At 52.3% G+C, this 15,465-nt stretch overlaps 6 protein-coding genes across 6 annotated transcripts; 2 read left to right on the forward strand and 4 right to left on the reverse strand.

Moving 5' to 3' along the window:
• Positions 1-336: 336 nt before the first annotated feature.
• On the reverse strand, positions 337-2,602 carry NCU04060 (hypothetical protein; the record flags this gene model as incomplete). The annotated part of the gene is made up of 6 exons (XM_952582.1): positions 337-1,314; positions 1,374-1,529; positions 1,594-1,676; positions 1,748-1,970; positions 2,048-2,392; positions 2,495-2,602. 6 exons carry the CDS (start codon positions 2,600-2,602, stop codon positions 337-339), a joined length of 1,893 nt encoding a protein of 630 aa, XP_957675.1.
• A 1,426-nt stretch (positions 2,603-4,028) lies between these two features.
• Positions 4,029-5,298, reverse strand: NCU04061 (hypothetical protein). The gene is made up of 2 exons (XM_952583.2): positions 4,880-5,298; positions 4,029-4,798 (listed from the first exon to the last, which is right to left on the reverse strand). Exons 1-2 carry the CDS (start codon positions 5,053-5,055, stop codon positions 4,417-4,419), a joined length of 558 nt encoding a protein of 185 aa, XP_957676.1. The 5' UTR covers positions 5,056-5,298; the 3' UTR covers positions 4,029-4,416.
• Positions 5,299-5,547: 249 nt separating this feature from the next.
• pex20 (peroxin 20) lies at positions 5,548-7,936 on the reverse strand. Its single transcript, XM_952584.2, has 2 exons — positions 7,294-7,936; positions 5,548-7,216 (listed from the first exon to the last, which is right to left on the reverse strand). Exons 1-2 carry the CDS (start codon positions 7,411-7,413, stop codon positions 6,116-6,118), a joined length of 1,221 nt encoding a protein of 406 aa, XP_957677.1. The 5' UTR covers positions 7,414-7,936; the 3' UTR covers positions 5,548-6,115.
• Positions 7,937-8,327: 391 nt separating this feature from the next.
• Positions 8,328-10,040, forward strand: NCU04063 (protein transporter sec-13). The gene is made up of 4 exons (XM_952585.3): positions 8,328-8,552; positions 8,647-8,694; positions 8,763-8,878; positions 8,947-10,040. The coding sequence occupies exons 1-4, from the start codon at positions 8,550-8,552 to the stop codon at positions 9,692-9,694; spliced, it is 915 nt and encodes a 304-aa protein (XP_957678.2). The 5' UTR covers positions 8,328-8,549; the 3' UTR covers positions 9,695-10,040.
• NCU04064 (hypothetical protein) lies at positions 9,989-12,232 on the reverse strand (the record flags this gene model as incomplete). The annotated part of the gene is made up of 3 exons (XM_952586.2): positions 12,148-12,232; positions 11,861-12,059; positions 9,989-11,777 (listed from the first exon to the last, which is right to left on the reverse strand). Exons 2-3 carry the CDS (start codon positions 12,025-12,027, stop codon positions 9,989-9,991), a joined length of 1,956 nt encoding a protein of 651 aa, XP_957679.2. The 5' UTR covers positions 12,028-12,059; positions 12,148-12,232.
• A 254-nt stretch (positions 12,233-12,486) lies between these two features.
• On the forward strand, positions 12,487-15,306 carry NCU04065 (potassium channel protein). Its single transcript, XM_952587.2, has 2 exons — positions 12,487-12,969; positions 13,045-15,306. Exons 1-2 carry the CDS (start codon positions 12,857-12,859, stop codon positions 15,203-15,205), a joined length of 2,274 nt encoding a protein of 757 aa, XP_957680.2. The 5' UTR covers positions 12,487-12,856; the 3' UTR covers positions 15,206-15,306.
• The last annotated feature ends 159 nt before the right edge of the window (positions 15,307-15,465 follow it).

Raw genomic sequence — 15,465 nt, forward strand, 5'->3', positions numbered from 1 at the left:
AGCATCTGGCTCTGTAGGCTGTAGCACGCACTTTCTGATGTTGTCTGTGCGTTTGGACTTTCCAACTTCAGTACTTCTCGTTGTTGGACCTGTACCATACATAGGTCTAGTGGAAGGAAGTCACTTCTCCCGTCGACAACAAACATCACAGATCCACACTTGTCATCATGAAAACTTCCATCTTTACTAGCATTTGGCTCAATAAGCCGCAAGTCGAATCCTCGGATCTGAAACGAGCAGGTGATTATCCCTCAGCAGTTATATTTTATTGTTAGGTCCATCATTAGATCCATCGTCTTTCATCTGAGCTACCCCCTGCTCCCCCGGCTTCCGTGATCAAGGCTGCCCACCACTTCCTCTTCCATGCCCATCCATCTCATGATATCCCAGCACCGGACCTGACTGCCACGCCGTCGGCTGTAGTTCGGCCGGCCGCTGTGGTCCCATCATCTCGTGCCTGTTCGACGTGAACTGCGCCTGGCCTTGCAACTCCTGCCGATTCGGGCCTGGATAAATCCCCCCACTTCCCTGGAGCTCCGAGGCATTGCTCAACATCGGAGAAACTGACCAAGGACCTTGGCCCGACTGTTGCGAGGCGTTCTGTGATACACCATACGGTGCGTGCAATTCGGCAGTGTTCGGCATTGGAGGGTACGCAGGCGTCTGGCCGTGAAGCTCGGTGCTATTGAGCGGATGCGGCGGTCCTTGACCTTGGAGTTCGGCCGTCAACTGGGGAGGGGGAAATCCGCCCGCACCAGCCGACACTGGGGACACGCTATTGACTCTGGTTCCGTCCTTGAGCATGCTTGCGGAACGACTGGGCGGCGAGGGCGGGACGGTGGCGGCGGCGGCAGCAGCAGTAGCAGCGCCGCCAACAATAGGATTGCCAGCAAGTTCGGGCTTGCCTTCCCCGGCAAGGGCATCATGGATGGCATTCGAGGAATTGGTCTGCTCCATGTTTTTACGCTGCTTTGACCTGCGGATGAAGAAGAACAGAAGAGCGGCAATGATGCCCAGTCCAACGAGAACGCCAATGACGGCGCCAGCAATAACCCCCGTATTAGAGGTTTTTGTGCCTGCGTTGCCGCTCCCGCTGCCGCCGTCATTGGCCCCTCCCGTACTGTCATCACCGGAATTGCTACCGGAGCCGGAGCCAGACCTTGAGCCACTTCCGCTGCTGGCCGTAGCCTGGGCACCACCGTTGGCTCTGCTGCCACTCTGGGCTGTTGGAGTCGGGTCTGCTTGGGATTCCGATGCGGTAACCCCATTTGCGACGAGCTTGTTGTTAGCAGCATTGCAGTACAAGTCCAGGACCTGTTGTGGATCGTTAGCCACGAGACGTTTGGACAATGGTTGAGAGTTTATGCACTTACAGCCATTGCAGATGAGATATCGTCAGTTGCTGTTACACCACAACTGTATTTGACGCTCGCGGTTATGGAACTTGTCACCAGACCAAGCATTTGGTCTTTGAGACAGACACATGATGCAAGTGCCTGAGGCCCGTCAGGGCAGAGCTCACGGGCTTGCTATTTCACTAAAGTGTCAGCACAGTAACACGATCCTACACAAGAAACCGCATGTTGTTCTTACCCCTTGAACAGCATAGGATACCGCCGAAGCCGCACAATTGGCCAGTGAGCTATACTGCGGCAGGTCCTTGATATAGTACGTCACTTCCCAACAAGTGCTCCATCAGCCATCCGAACTATAGCCAAAAGTGTATATCCATCACTGTCAAACTTACTATCACCGGGAGGGTTACTCGGCTTAGGAAATGCTGAAGTTCCCTCATTCAGCTTACACCACGCCGACCACATTCCCTGGGCTGACGAGACATCGGCTGTGTGGCCTTCGCAGTAGTACTTGACTGACGAGTTAATGAGCTGGCTCGCCAGCAGAGAGTTCTGGTTCTTTTGGCAAGCGCAGGTGGCATAGGCTGCCAAGTCCGAGGGGCATCGTTCGCGTCCCTGCGAGGACATTCAAATCAGTATCGTTACCGCCTGGTCGAAGAAAACGTCCAGAGGCTCCCGGTTTTTCAACTAACCATTTCCCTGACGGCATATCCAAGCGCACTAAACGCACAAGGCGCTAACGCGGCCACCTCGGGAACATCAGTAATGTACTGCGTCACCGGAACTGATGGCTGCGGAAACTCCGGCAGCTTGTCCTGGCTGCAATACGCGCTGAGTACTGTTGCCGCCGACGCTTGGTCCTCGGTGGCCGTCGACCCGCAATAGTAGTTGACGGACTTGGAGACATCGGACTTGATGGCGGCGAAGTTGTTGTTCTTGGTGCAGACGCAGCCTTGGAGTTCCCCGACTGCGGCGGGACAGGCATCGCGGGTTTGACCTTGGACGTTATAGGCGATGGCGGTTTGGGCGCATGGTGCCTTTTTACCACATATGGGAAATCATCAGCTCTATTGTCTTCGAGAAAGGAGGTATGTAGTCTCATGAGACTGGAAGGAATGAAGGGGAAGAAGGTCAAGTACCAAGGAGTTGTATATCGCCAGGTCGGTAACGTAGACGACTTGTGCGGCTTTTGCGACTCCTAGCAAGCCTAGGAGCGGCAGCGGGGACGATCGATGCTGGCCACGCATCGTCCTAAGGAAAAAGACCGTCTCAAGAAATCGAGAGTGTATAGGTTGAAGGCAACAGAGATGAAATGGTATCACTGTGTGGGAAAGGGACGGCAGCTAGAGTTGAACAATCTAGACGGGATCAAAGCAGAGTGATGGTACAGAAGAGCCTACTCAACCGCACAACCCCAGAGACTTGCGTGGGATATGTCAAGTTGATACACAAAGGGGAGACCAGAAAAGAAAGTCAAGTTGAACATTTTCCGCGAAAGCCACTTCATTAGAACCACGAACCCAAGCCTGTCTTCCAATTACGATAAAGGTGCGTGGGCACCAGATCGGCGCTTAACAAGGCGTCTTCCTCGAAAACTCCTTTTACCCCTCCCTCATCTCCTCCAAGAACTGCTCACGATAACCGTCCATCTCTCCTTCTCATTATGCACACTACCTTTTTCCGTTGTTAATTCGATGTCGAGACAGGAAGGGATACCCACTTGTTGGTGTAGCAAGACCCCTACCAGCTGAAAAAGACAAATCAAGATAAGATGCAGGCACACGGCAGGAAGTTTTAGGGAGTCTGGGGAGGAACATCAAGCTTTTCGAAGTGTGACCAATGGGAGAAGTACTTTGGTTATAGTAACCTTTGTGTACAGTCAGTCTTCGACGAAATGTTGTGTAGAAGAAGGTATTTATTTCTCGGTCATCGAACGGCTGTCCTCTTCTGTTCTACAGTCCAGTACTGGTTTGTTTGTTAGTTTAGTACACTAGGTACTGTACCATACTCTATACACTAGACGAAATCTATCTCTAATAGTGCTAAACCTTGTGGGAATAGATCAAAATGGTTAATATAAATGATAAAAGGTATTAGTACAATTTGATATGGCGTTTCGAATATTCTAGATAGCGCATCCAAGGTAAGATCACGCATCAATTAGCTATGAAAACGCATAGGAAAGTTGACACGAGGTCTCGAACTAACAAACAAACCAGTACTGGATTGTATATAGAAACACGCCAAGACCAAGCTTAAACCTCAATCACACCCATTCGACCAGGTCGATGTTCCATGCCATACAAACCAAGAGGTAAGACGGAACGATTATACCCTACACATACTCAAAAGGGACAGGATCAACAAAGTCGTCCACGATGCCTTTCAAACTTGATTGTACACGACAACAGACGCGCTTGAGGCGTTACACACAGCAATCAGATTAACGTGCCCAAATAGGAAAGTTTTGGAGAGAGAGGGCTTGGAGAAGAGGTTTTTATTTAGCCATGTGACGCATGGCGCATGGAGCCCGGGCGGTTTTGATATGATTTAAGGGGTGCCGAGGAACGCCACGGTATAGTGCCTATGTATGGGTGGTTCAGCGCGGTTAAGTGAGTACTACACTCCATGTCAAGTAAACTGCGGTGGGCTGAAGATGGGACAAGCCGATAGGCAGGCGAAGGTATTGTTCGTCTCGGTATGTATATTTAGTTAGGGACGGTATCTAACAAACAATGATTGTCTAGAAAGGTGAAAGTATCTACGGTATGTGAAGTATAGGATCGAATTATCGGGATCTTAGAAAAACCTTATCACCCGGTTCATTCACTCAGTGACACGATAACTGATCGCAGACAATGAGTGGTCGAATCAAGGTTTTTGTCATCCTTTCAAAACATTTCCCTCCCATTGACGCTTTCATCTCCAACCCAAAAACTTCCCGGTAGAGAAGGCATCTTATCTCATCACTCTCTGATATAGAGATCACATAGGTACCCAACCGTTCTCTACCCAGGGTATCCTCCTTCTTCCCTACTTCGAAAATGAATCCCCTTGATGCTCAACGATCCATAACCTCCCAAAACATATCCGTATTCAGCACCACCTTCTCCCCCATCCAAATCGCTTTGTCCGTATGATTCCTCGCCTCCTTCTCCGCCTCACTGATCTCTCCGCCCTCACTAATGGTCTTCTCCGTCGTATTCGGATGAATCAACACGCTCAACGGTCCTCTCCAGACCGCCAACCAGCCCACAAAGGCACCAAGCTGCGCCGGCGTAAAGATGTTCACTTCAAACATGCCAATCGGGTGAGGACCGACGGGTTGGCTCCAAAAGGTGTAGATGCGTAACTCGGGGAACTCGTGTCTGATGCGGGAGTGCAGCTCGGCAGCGTAGCGGGCTTGGGCGGGGTGGTTGGGGAGGTGATAGATGTGGACGTCGCTTTGGGGAGTGTTAGTGAACTTACAAAGGGAGAAGGGAAAGAGGGAAAGAAAAGGCAACGAGGGGGGTATAGGCTCGTACAAGGCACCTCGTCGCCCGTTATCTAGAGGCTCGGGAAACTTTTCGTAGGCGCTGCTGAGCACGCCGGTTTGGTTGTTGAGGAGGCTCTTGCCGTCTTCGGCCTTTTCGGTGGGGAGGGGAGGGGCATTTTCGTAGCCTTCTAGGGGGGATTTGTAAGTTGGTCTTTGAGAGGGCATGTTGTTGTTGTTTGTTTTAGGAGTTTAGAGTCTAGAGTCTCTGGCTGAATGGGTTTGGGGTGAGCTGGTCGGGGTTGATTCTAAATTGAATTTTAGGGTACTGCGTCAACTCGGATGTGAACTGAAGTAAATAGGTGAGAACTATGTTAGGGTCAAGTTGAAGTCAAATATGGTGTCCGAATAGCTTCATCGACGTGATTCTCTCATGAGTAAGCATTACGAAGGTGACAATACGGATGACAAATAATGGCGGTCGTTTAAATGCCACGCTATGGGGTCCCGGCATGGCATCATTCCAGCATCCCACCCGTGGCCGAATGGCGATCCCGTCCGGGGAAGCCCCACCCCCGCACGGCGGCATCCCGACTGGACAGTCGGCACACGGGACCCCACGAGTTCCATGCCCCTCCGCTCACTTGGCCGGGAATGGCGACTCGACGAGAAGCAAAATCAGTAACCAAAATTCCAGTCCGAGGTATTCACACGTGTCAGTATCAGTTATGTGAATCCACGCTAATATGAGAATGATAAGCCTCCTGCTTGTTGTTGTGAGAATAATTATAGTACAATAACAAATGCCTATTACGCCGGTGTAATAGTAATAATACTCCGAAACAATGCTGACATGTAACAAGTAGTGAGAGAAAGTATGAACCATGCGCCTGCCTAGCCTCCTGTGGCCTTCTTGAACGCCATGCCCAAACCCTTGGTATCGGAACCTGACCCAAGCCATGACTGAAGCAAATCCTTTTCGTACCAAACAGTTCCATATTCATGTAAACCCTTTCCTTCTATCCCAGCAATGTGAAAATACGTCCCTTGGAAACCAGTCCATGCTCGGAAATGCGCAGCAACAAAATCGAATGCTCGACACGACATCGTGTCGATGTCCCCTAAACCGTAATAAAGCCGTAACAAAAGTGAGAAATCATGTAACAATACGATGTCGCGCCTGCAATGATAACAAACTGGTCGTCCCAGTCCCCATACAGTGATTCGATTTAACCAGCAGTGAGCCAAGGTCGAAACACGGTATCCTCGACTTTGAGGTGCCGAAAACTTAAGCGGAAGAAGCAGGCTCAGCGGAAGCTATGCCCTTGTCGTTCGCATCCAAAGAGCCAGAGACATCGTCGTTGGGGCCAAAGTCGGAAGGGCTAGTGCTAACCTGCTCGCCAGTCGCCACATCGACAAGCTTATCACCGTCGACCTCGACCTCTCTGTTGCCGATGCGACGCATCAAATCCAGGAAAGTCGACTTTTGAAATTTCTCGGACTGGTTGTCGGCGACCGAGGTCAAAATGGCGTTGGCTGCCTTGGCCAGCTCCTCGTTGCCCTCGCGACGACGAGCCTCGGCTTCTTCCTTGGCTTCCATCTCTTCAGCGAGGTTCTCCAGATCAGCATCGATAGTGGCCATTTCCTCGTCGGTGGGGGGGCCGACTTTGGTGTTGTTCTCGGCGCTCGGACCGTGCTGCGCCATCCACTCGGCCTCGGCAGCCTCAAACTCCTGCTGAGCTTGCTGAGCCTTCTCGGCCTTTTCCTTCTCGGCCCACTCAGCAAGTTCTTGCTCAAAGGAAGACTCGTCGTACTCGCCAAAGGCTTTGTTAAAGGCTTCGATGTCAAGTGCCGACTCGACGTGGTCGTTGAGGCCGAACTGAGGCTGCTGATGAGTGAAGTTGTTCGTGGCTGTGCCATGCATGACAAAAGGATCGTCCATGGACAATCCCATTCCCATTCCCATTCCCGTACCCACACCCATTCCCATACCGCCGAACTGGCGAGTGTTGTAGGCCATATGGTCGTCCTGCAAGCCCATCATGGAGTTGTGGGTTGCAGTAGACATGGCTGCCGGCATGGCTTGAGGTGACATGGCCGGGGCCGCGTGAGCTGTGTCCTGACGGAGCTGCATGCTGGCGAACTGGTCGACCCAGCCGTGGGCAGCGGCACGGGAGGAGTGCATGGGACTGGCCGTAGCCGGCGCACCTCCGACCGCATGACCAAAGACACCAGGCGCTGGACCAGCATGAAAAGCCGGGACGCCTGGGTTGTTCAGGAACGTATTATTCGCAAGGCCGAGGGAAGGACCCGGGGCGTCGAGCATAGGGGCTTGCTGAAAGGTCTCAAAGGCACCATCAGCAGCGAAGGAGGGGCGGTTTCTGAAGGACTGGATGGGTTGTTAGCACCGAGTTACGCTGGATATTCTACGACAAGACAAAACAAAAGAAAGCGATCATATCATACAGCACCGGCAGCCGAGTTGGGCGAGTTGACCAGGCGGTCCTGGTGAAGAGTGCGGTCGCGATCAGCGTGCGCAAGAAGGTTCTTGGCACCGTTGGACGGGCCGCACATGCTGTCAGACATGTTGAGCGAGGTTTGACTTGTTGGAAGCAAAAAGGCGAGAAGCGCGGGTGACGGTAAGTTTCGAGAAAGAAATTACAAAAGTAGAAGGTTTTATAAATAAAGAGTGAGGAACGAAATGTCCTTGAAGAGAGTATATAATTATTGTAGAGCGAGGAAGACTTGGATGAGTGAGCGAAAGGAGAGTTGTAAGTTGTAAGTAATGTAGATTAGTGGCGCGAAAGTAGAAGCCGAGGTTCTTTGAACAGCGCGATAGTAGTCACCGAACCCGCCGGTATCTCAAGTCTTCAACGCTAAGTATTTGGAGAAAAGTAGTTGGAGAGGGGGGAAGATGGAAACGAGAAAAAAAAGAGTAAACAACGCCGGACCTAATACCACGAAAAGGACGCGACTGATTACTGTGTGTAAAGAAATCCTTTTAGCAAGCAAACAAAAAGCGTCGCTGATTTTGAACAAGTAATTCTGGAAGAAGGGTCAAAATGGTCAGGTCTGGTTGAGTGAGATTCCATCCCAACTTTTTGTGACGGGAGTGAACGCTGCCACGGCACTGGCGAAATTCCCGTCGGGGTAGCCATGCGCTCACACGCTATCATGTGCACGGCATGTTCAGTGGACTTTTACAGCGGGACGGGAGAGCCCAGGCGACGCGTGGGGTCGTCAACGGGCCCCTGCCTCACCTGCCCCACCTTGGTTGTCTCAACAAGAGTCCACTTCGAGCCTCCGACCTGGTTACAATAACGTCACACCACGGTGAGCCTACGAGGAAACCGACAAAGGCTCCACTCACCTTGCTCACCTTGCTCACCTTGACTTCTTGCCAGCTGGACCACATCGCTCGACAGGGATCACTGCGCAAGCGTCAAGTGGAAGCTCCAGCGCAGCAAGACGGGTTCACCTATCGTGTCGCCTGGGCGTCCACTGCCTGTAGCTTGCAGCTTCCATTCCCAATGCCCGTCCGTGGTGATCCAACTTAACAGCAACTGAATCCCCAACGACGGCCCTTTTTCCTTTCTACTACTCTGAGTAGTGTACTTTATAACTCCAGTCTGAATTCATTCATCACCCAAAGGACGCAAATACAACTCCATACAAATCTATTTGTCTTTTCCACAATCTTCAATACTCCATAATTAATCAACATGGTACGTCCTCTTACACCCCCAAAGCTGCCGGCGGCGTCCCTCCCCCTTACTTGGCTACCTATCCACTAACATGAAGCTATCGCGACAATGACAGACCGCAGGCGCACAGGTTATCGCCAACTCTGGCCACGATGATATGATTGTACGCTGAACATCGCCCCCTCGACGTTTCCCGACAACCATCCCTCTGTTTCTAACCGACCCTCGCAGCACGATGCAGTTCTCGACTACTACGGCAGGAGGTTAGCGACATGCTCCTCGGATCGCACCATCAAGATCTTCGAGATCGAGGGCGAATCACAGCGACTTGTTGAGACATTGAAGGGGTATGTTTGCGATGGGCTACAGTCACCAAACAATATGGACAATGGGTTAACCTCCCTTCTTCCGACAGACACGATGGCGCAGTTTGGTCCGTAGCATGGGCGCACCCCAAGTACGGCAACATCCTCGCCTCGGCAGGCTACGACGGCAAGGTTCTCATTTGGCGCGAGCAAGCCGGCAGCTGGCAGCGCATCTTCGACTTCGCCCTACACAAGGCTAGCGTCAACATCGTGTCCTGGTCTCCCCACGAAGCCGGATGCCTCTTGGCCTGCGCCTCTTCGGACGGCAACGTCAGCGTTCTCGAATTCAAGGATAACAGCTGGGAGCACAACATCTTCCACGCCCATGGCCTGGGCGTCAACTCGGTCTCGTGGGCCCCCGCCACCACCCCCGGCAGCATCGTCAGCAGCAACCCCGGCCCCGGCTCGACGGGCAACAGACGCTTCGTGACTGGCGGTTCCGACAACCTGCTCAAGATCTGGACCTTCGACCCCGCGACCAACGGATACAAGCTCGAGCGCGAGCCCCTGGCGGGTCATACAGATTGGGTGCGCGACGTTGCGTGGAGCCCGACTGTGCTTCAGAAGAGCTATATCGCAAGCGCCTCGCAGGACAAGACGGTGCGCATCTGGACGAGTGACGCGGCGAACCCGGGCGAGTGGAAGTGCAAGGTTCTCAACTTTGATGCGGCCGTCTGGCGCGTTAGCTGGTCGCTCAGCGGAAACGTGCTGGCCGCCAGCAGTGACAACAACAAGGTCACACTATGGAAGGAGAACCTTAAGGGCGAGTGGGAGAACGTCAAGACCATTGAGGAGTAAAATCACATGGGAATTCGGTCACGTTATGATGATGATGGGTGGCGAGCGTTAGCATAATATTGGTAGGTAGGATATCTACTCATCATCCAGAGTGGGCGTTATCGGGTAATAAATAAGGGAGGCCAGCGAAAAGGAGCAGGCTTACCTTCGGTTTCACAAGAACATATCCAGGTTGGCTTCACATGAACCGCTCGGGACAATGAAGAGATCATACCGAGTTTTATCTTACACTATCACATTACCTCGGGCTTACGGGGAGTACATTTGACCCAGTACATCCCACCTCCCAAGTCATCAACGCGCCTTATCCATCTTCTCTTCCAACCATCCCAACACAATCTCCCTTCCCCTCTCATCCAGATCCCCAACACCTTCCAAATCGCCAATCGCCATGTCCTGATCGTCCACCACGCCCACGTCCGCCACCTTGACCCTCCTCGCCGCCTCCAGCTCCCAGTGGTGGAGGTCGATCAAGTAATCCTCGTCCCACTTCCGCCGCTCTTTGAGTTCCAACATCTCAATGCTCCGCTGCATCAGCAGCGCCAGTTCGTACGCTTGCGTGCGGAAGCTGTTCTCGCCAGCGGTGATGGCGACCGGGGGTTTGCGGTGTTTTCGCGTTTTGAGACGAGGGCGGGGTTTCTTCTTTTCCTCTGCTTCGCCTTGTGCTGAGTCGCCCTCTTCGTATTTCTCTCCCTGGCCTTCTTCTTCTTCTTCTTCTTCCTCCCCCTTTATCTTCTTCTGCTTCTGCTTCTGAACACCACTAAGTCCCTTTTGATTTCTGTTCCGGGCCGCGGCATCAACAACCCCATCATCCTTCCCCCCCTCCGACGACCCAATCTTCGCCAAAGCATCACACTTGAACGGCAACTCCGCCGACGGCGTCTCATACAACAATAACGTATCCGGCAGCTTAAGCATGGAGTGCCTCGGCGGGAAATGCACATAGCTCTTACGTGGGAACTTGCCAGGTAGAATCTCTACCTTGAGAGTTTGTTGGAGCATGTCTTCGGCCGCTACCTCGTCCGGCTCGCCTTCGGCGTCGTTGATCATCGACATGTGCATACGGTAGTGCTCCGAGTGCTCCGAGTTGTCGGGATCGAGGTCGTCGGTGGGGTTTTGGCTGGCTGGGAGGGGCGACGGAGCCGGAGGTTGGTGAGGAGGGGGAGTAGAGGGGGAAGTCAATGGGTCGTGGGGTTCGCTGGGGACGTCCGCGGGGACGTTGATGTCGCCGCTGCTGACACCATTGGCGCCGGTACCGGCACCGGTAATCAATGGCCCTGGAGGTGGCGGAAAAAGCCATTCAGGAACATACTTCTCATCAAAAGTCGTCGGAACAAAAAGTCCCGCCGTGTGGAAAAACAGACAAGCGCTAGCAAAGCTGTCAAACAGTCCCGACGGCGAGCCAAAGAGATCTTCGAGCCGACGCTGATAATGGGCAATGATGGGTGAGGTGGCAGCCGGTCCTGCATCTTTGTCGAGGTCGCGGTTCAGCTTGTGCAGCTGCTCCTCGATAAGGATGCGGTCGTCGCCCTTGGGCCGGTGGATCGGGTGGTCAGGCAAGAAAGTGGTCCAGTCGTAGATGCCGTTGTAGGCGAGGAGACCGCGTACGGCCATGCGCGCGTGTGGGTACGACTCGGTGAGAGCCAGCCCGGCGGCCAGACTGGCGCCAAGGTAGGAGCCGCAGATGTAGACGTCTTTGCGTTTGGGGTATCTTGGTTGGAGGTTTTGAATGATCCAGGAGTAGCCAAAGAGAACGTCGTGGATAGGGGTGGGCCAGTGAAGGGGAGTTATGCTGATATCTTCTTCCTCTTCCTTGGGTAGTCGCTCTTCTTCTTTGCTATTAGGCGTCTCGCTCGATTGATATCCTTCATCGTCAAAATCGGGCTCTTCAATCTTTGGCTTGAGTTTTGGCTGTGGTCTGTCGTCGTATAAGCCAGACCATCTATAGTGAATGACAGCGGCCGAGTATGTGTGAAGCCATGATGGGAGTTGATAGTTCGGGTCAGTCTCGTCCCGAGCAGCAAAGGGCGGGATCCAGATGATTAAAGGATCGGTTGGCGGCCGGTCAGCGACATTGTACAGACTGAGCCACAGATATCAGTCTAAAATTGGCCTTCGTCACTCACAGCTCCCAAGGAGACTGTTGATGTTATGTTGACCACCTACCTGACGGTAATTTCACCAGAAGAGGCGCATGGAACAGTATAGCGTTCTATCGAAGGCTCAAACGGGGGACTGCTACTGTAGAATCTTCTATGGGACGCCTGGTGCGAAAATTTTGGTAAAGCGACGGTGATGCGCCTAAGTCTCAGTGCTAGAGTCCATCTGGACATCTTCTACGGAGTTGCCAGTGTATGATGAAGTTCTGGCATAGTTTCTTTGTCAGACCCTTTCTCATTTCACGATTTTACAACTGAGTAAGAGGCCTTGGACACTGAACGAGAAATTCTTACTCGTCGGAGCACCAACTTATCCCTTCGTCTCTTTCCTTTTCTAGATGCAGAAGAATACCCCATGGGAGGTTATGACTTGCCAAGCTGGATAGTCAACGTTGATGTCACGATCAAAGCTGGGTGTTGTTTTGGTGTTGTGCTGCCGCCAGAAATTGTTAAGAGACGACGACCATAAACAAATGGAGATACGTACCTACAGCAAATCACTGTCTGGCATCTGGTGGCAGCTGAATTCTATGGAAAGTGGGGCCATGTGACCCTCCACAGAACAAGCTCTCGTTAAAACCTTGGCAGAACTTGGCTTTTAGCGATCACCGCAGCCCTCCAGAACATGTTCTTGCCCAGGGCAGCACGTCATATGATGGATGGGGACGGGAATCAACGTGACAAACAACCCGACATTTCTCTTTCAGCTTGGAAAGGGCTGGCCAGGTTATTCCAGGAAAGTATCAAACCAACTTGTCTTATATCTTTACTACCGTACCTACCTAGGTAGTCCCAATGAACCACCACCGACATTCATTCATGCTTCGTCCTTGCCGCCGTGATGCTACGATAATTCGACGATGACATTCAACAGCAAGCGTCCATAGGGGAACCCATCCCGGTACCCCATGACACTTCATTTTACAACTATCATCATTTTGTCTTTCTTTTTTTTTTTACTGTATCTCTCTTATAATCGCATTAATACTACCTATCTGACAACATGCAGGACGCTGGTGGTGAGAATGTGGAGGAACATCTTCAAGAGGTCGATGCGCAGTACAAGGCCTCACTTCCCAAGCTTATGGGAGAGGACCAGGCCCATCGAGATCCCAGGTAAGTCACATCAGAGTCGTCCTTGGGTACTCAGTTTGTATACGAGTATATACTGACGGTCTGGACTTTGTCAAGTCGATGGTGGTTTGCCTCGGCTGCTTTTCCCATGGTCGCAGGCACACTTGGGCCCGTTGCAAGCGCCTTCAGTATCTGTGCTCTAGTCCGGCCATGGAGACAGAATTACACCAAAGGGGCTGACATCAAGACCGCCACCTTCATCAAAGACCCAGCCTGGCTGATCGCTATCAATGCAGTCCAACTTGCCATCGCGCTAAGCTCCAACCTGGCGCTACTCCTTAACATGACCAGGAGACTCCGGTTCTCCGTCGCTCAACCCGTCACCATTGTCGGATGGTACCTTTCATCCATATGCTTGATAGCCCTCGCAAGTACGACAGCCGGACCGCTGAGACCGGAAAACAACGACTTCATCTGGTCTGAAGCTTACTTTTACGGCATCTACGCCGCAGTCCTGTACTTCGTTGTCGCTTCGCTCATGGTAGCTACCGTCTGGGGATCTCAGCAGGGGCACTACGCAAAGGATTTCATGCTCACACCCAGTCAGAGGACACTGATGCTACAGACCATCTCATTCCTCATCTACCTCCTCATCGGTGCCCTTATCTTTTCCAACACCGAAGGATGGAACTACCTCGATGGCGTGTACTGGGCGGCCGTGACGCTCTTTACCGTGGGATTTGGCGATTACTACCCTACCTCAACTCTCGGAAGGGCTCTCCTCTTCCCGTACTCCCTGGTCGGCATTATCAGCTTGGGTCTCGTTATTGGATCCATCCGCACTTTGATGCTAGAGCGCGGCAAGAAAAGACTTGATGCACGTATGGTGGAAAAGCTCAGACATCGCGTGTTAAGCAAAATGGCCAAGAAGGGAAAGGATGGTATACTTACACCCATAAGGGATGCAAATTCCGATTCCCCTGAACTGTCTTCCAGCTCTGGTCTGACCGAGTTCCAACGGCGACAATCCGAATTTGAGCTGATGAGAAAGATTCAAAAGCAGGCGACTCATAGGCATCGCTGGATAGCTTTGGCTATCTCTACAAGCACCTGGTTGGTCTTATGGCTCGTGGGCGCCAAAGTCTTTCAAGAGTGTGAACGTCAGTATCAACAATTGACCTACTTTGATACTTTTTACATGGCATATGTTAGTCTAACAACCATCGGATACGGAGATATCACACCGGTATCCAACGCCGGAAAGTCCTTTTGGGTCTTTTGGGCACTCCTCGCTCTTCCGACTATGACAGTCCTGATCTCTAATGCAGGAGATACCATCGTGAAGGGTATCAAAGATGCCACGGACAAAGTGGCTACCGTTACCATTCTTCCTAGCGAGCGGGGCTTCAAGAGCGAGTTCAAGGCAACCTTTAATGCCCTTTCCCATGGAAAGCTGTTTACCGAGGATATTGAGGAGTCGCCCCCAGGAATACATGGAGCTTCACAGCGCCATAGGTACAGCAGCGAGGAGAACGATGACGAGGGTGAGCAAGCTCAAGATCGAGCAGACGTTGATGCCGAAAGCGCAAACACGGGTCTGATAAAGCAGAAACAGGCGAAGAATGCAAGAAACGAAGAGAGTCATAAGAGGCGAGTGGAAGGTAACGCAGCTGAAGAGGACAGCGGCGATTGTCCTGATCGAGCAGTTCGCTTCGATGACTCCTCTACTACGTCAGGGACGAAAGGATCGAACGGCCGGTCGAAGAAGATGGGAAACACGGATGACGAGAACCCGTGCGACCAGAACTCGAACTCAACTCCTCAGCTTCCTGAAATGACGCGTGCCGTCTCAATACCACGCCAGGACTTGCCCCAAAGCCCCATGGATCCGGCCGAGTACCACCTCACGCTGATCGAAGAGATCGGGCTAGTAATGCAACACCTCAAGAGCCACCCTCCGCGGAAGTACACTTTTCAGGAGTGGGCATGGTACCTGCGGCTCATCGGAGAGGACGAGAGCGACGCAGCTAAGCACCGAAAGCCTCACGCTCATTTTCGTAGCAGTAAGGATGAACTGGAGGGGAAAGAACGGGCGAAGTGGAGTTGGGTCGGCAGCAGGAGTCCGTTGATGAGCTCTCAAGAGGAGGCCGAGTGGATCCTGGAGCGGTTGATCGAGACGCTGACCGATGAGCTCAGAGGCGTCAAGGCCGCGAGGAGGAAGAATGAGATGAAGAATCAGAAAAGTCAGCAAACGGACACCTTCATGCCTGGTCTGTAAATGTTGTTTCATTATGATTAAAGGGGTCACAAGTGAGGATTTTGTGTCCGAAATTCGAGACATGGTATGCCTCACACATGGTTTGTGCACATGATGCTTCCCCTCATCTTCATCGGTTGTTGTAACTGGCAATTCGTCAGAAATTCAACCGTAGCATGGCGTGGCTGAGGTTCTATCTGAAGCGCAGGCCAAGATATTTCTTTCCTATTCCGGATGACCGACGACCCTTTGCTCCCGCTCCTATTACTGGGTCAAGGCAG

Source organism: Neurospora crassa, linkage group VI (assembly GCF_000182925.2).
Source record: "Neurospora crassa OR74A linkage group VI, whole genome shotgun sequence".
Taxonomy (NCBI): Eukaryota; Fungi; Ascomycota; class Sordariomycetes; order Sordariales; family Sordariaceae; genus Neurospora; species Neurospora crassa.

Bases quoted from the DNA above. Each gene is read 5' to 3' on its own strand.
- NCU04061 (XM_952583.2), bottom strand. From the start codon at position 5,055: ATGCCCTCTCAAAGACCAACTTACAAATCCCCCCTAGAAGGCTACGAA. The intron at 4,799-4,879 runs GTACGAGCCTAT...CACTCCCCAAAG, and splicing joins AACGGGCGACGAGGTGCCTT to CGACGTCCACATCTATCACC.
- pex20 (XM_952584.2), bottom strand. From the start codon at position 7,413: ATGTCTGACAGCATGTGCGGCCCGTCCAACGGTGCCAAGAACCTTCTT. The intron at 7,217-7,293 runs GTATGATATGAT...CAACCCATCCAG, and splicing joins CCAACTCGGCTGCCGGTGCT to TCCTTCAGAAACCGCCCCTC.
- NCU04063 (XM_952585.3), top strand. The intron at 8,695-8,762 runs GTACGCTGAACA...CGACCCTCGCAG, and splicing joins CTGGCCACGATGATATGATT to CACGATGCAGTTCTCGACTA. The intron at 8,879-8,946 runs GTATGTTTGCGA...TTCTTCCGACAG, and splicing joins CTTGTTGAGACATTGAAGGG to ACACGATGGCGCAGTTTGGT.
- NCU04065 (XM_952587.2), top strand. From the start codon at position 12,857: ATGCAGGACGCTGGTGGTGAGAATGTGGAGGAACATCTTCAAGAGGTC. The intron at 12,970-13,044 runs GTAAGTCACATC...GACTTTGTCAAG, and splicing joins CAGGCCCATCGAGATCCCAG to TCGATGGTGGTTTGCCTCGG.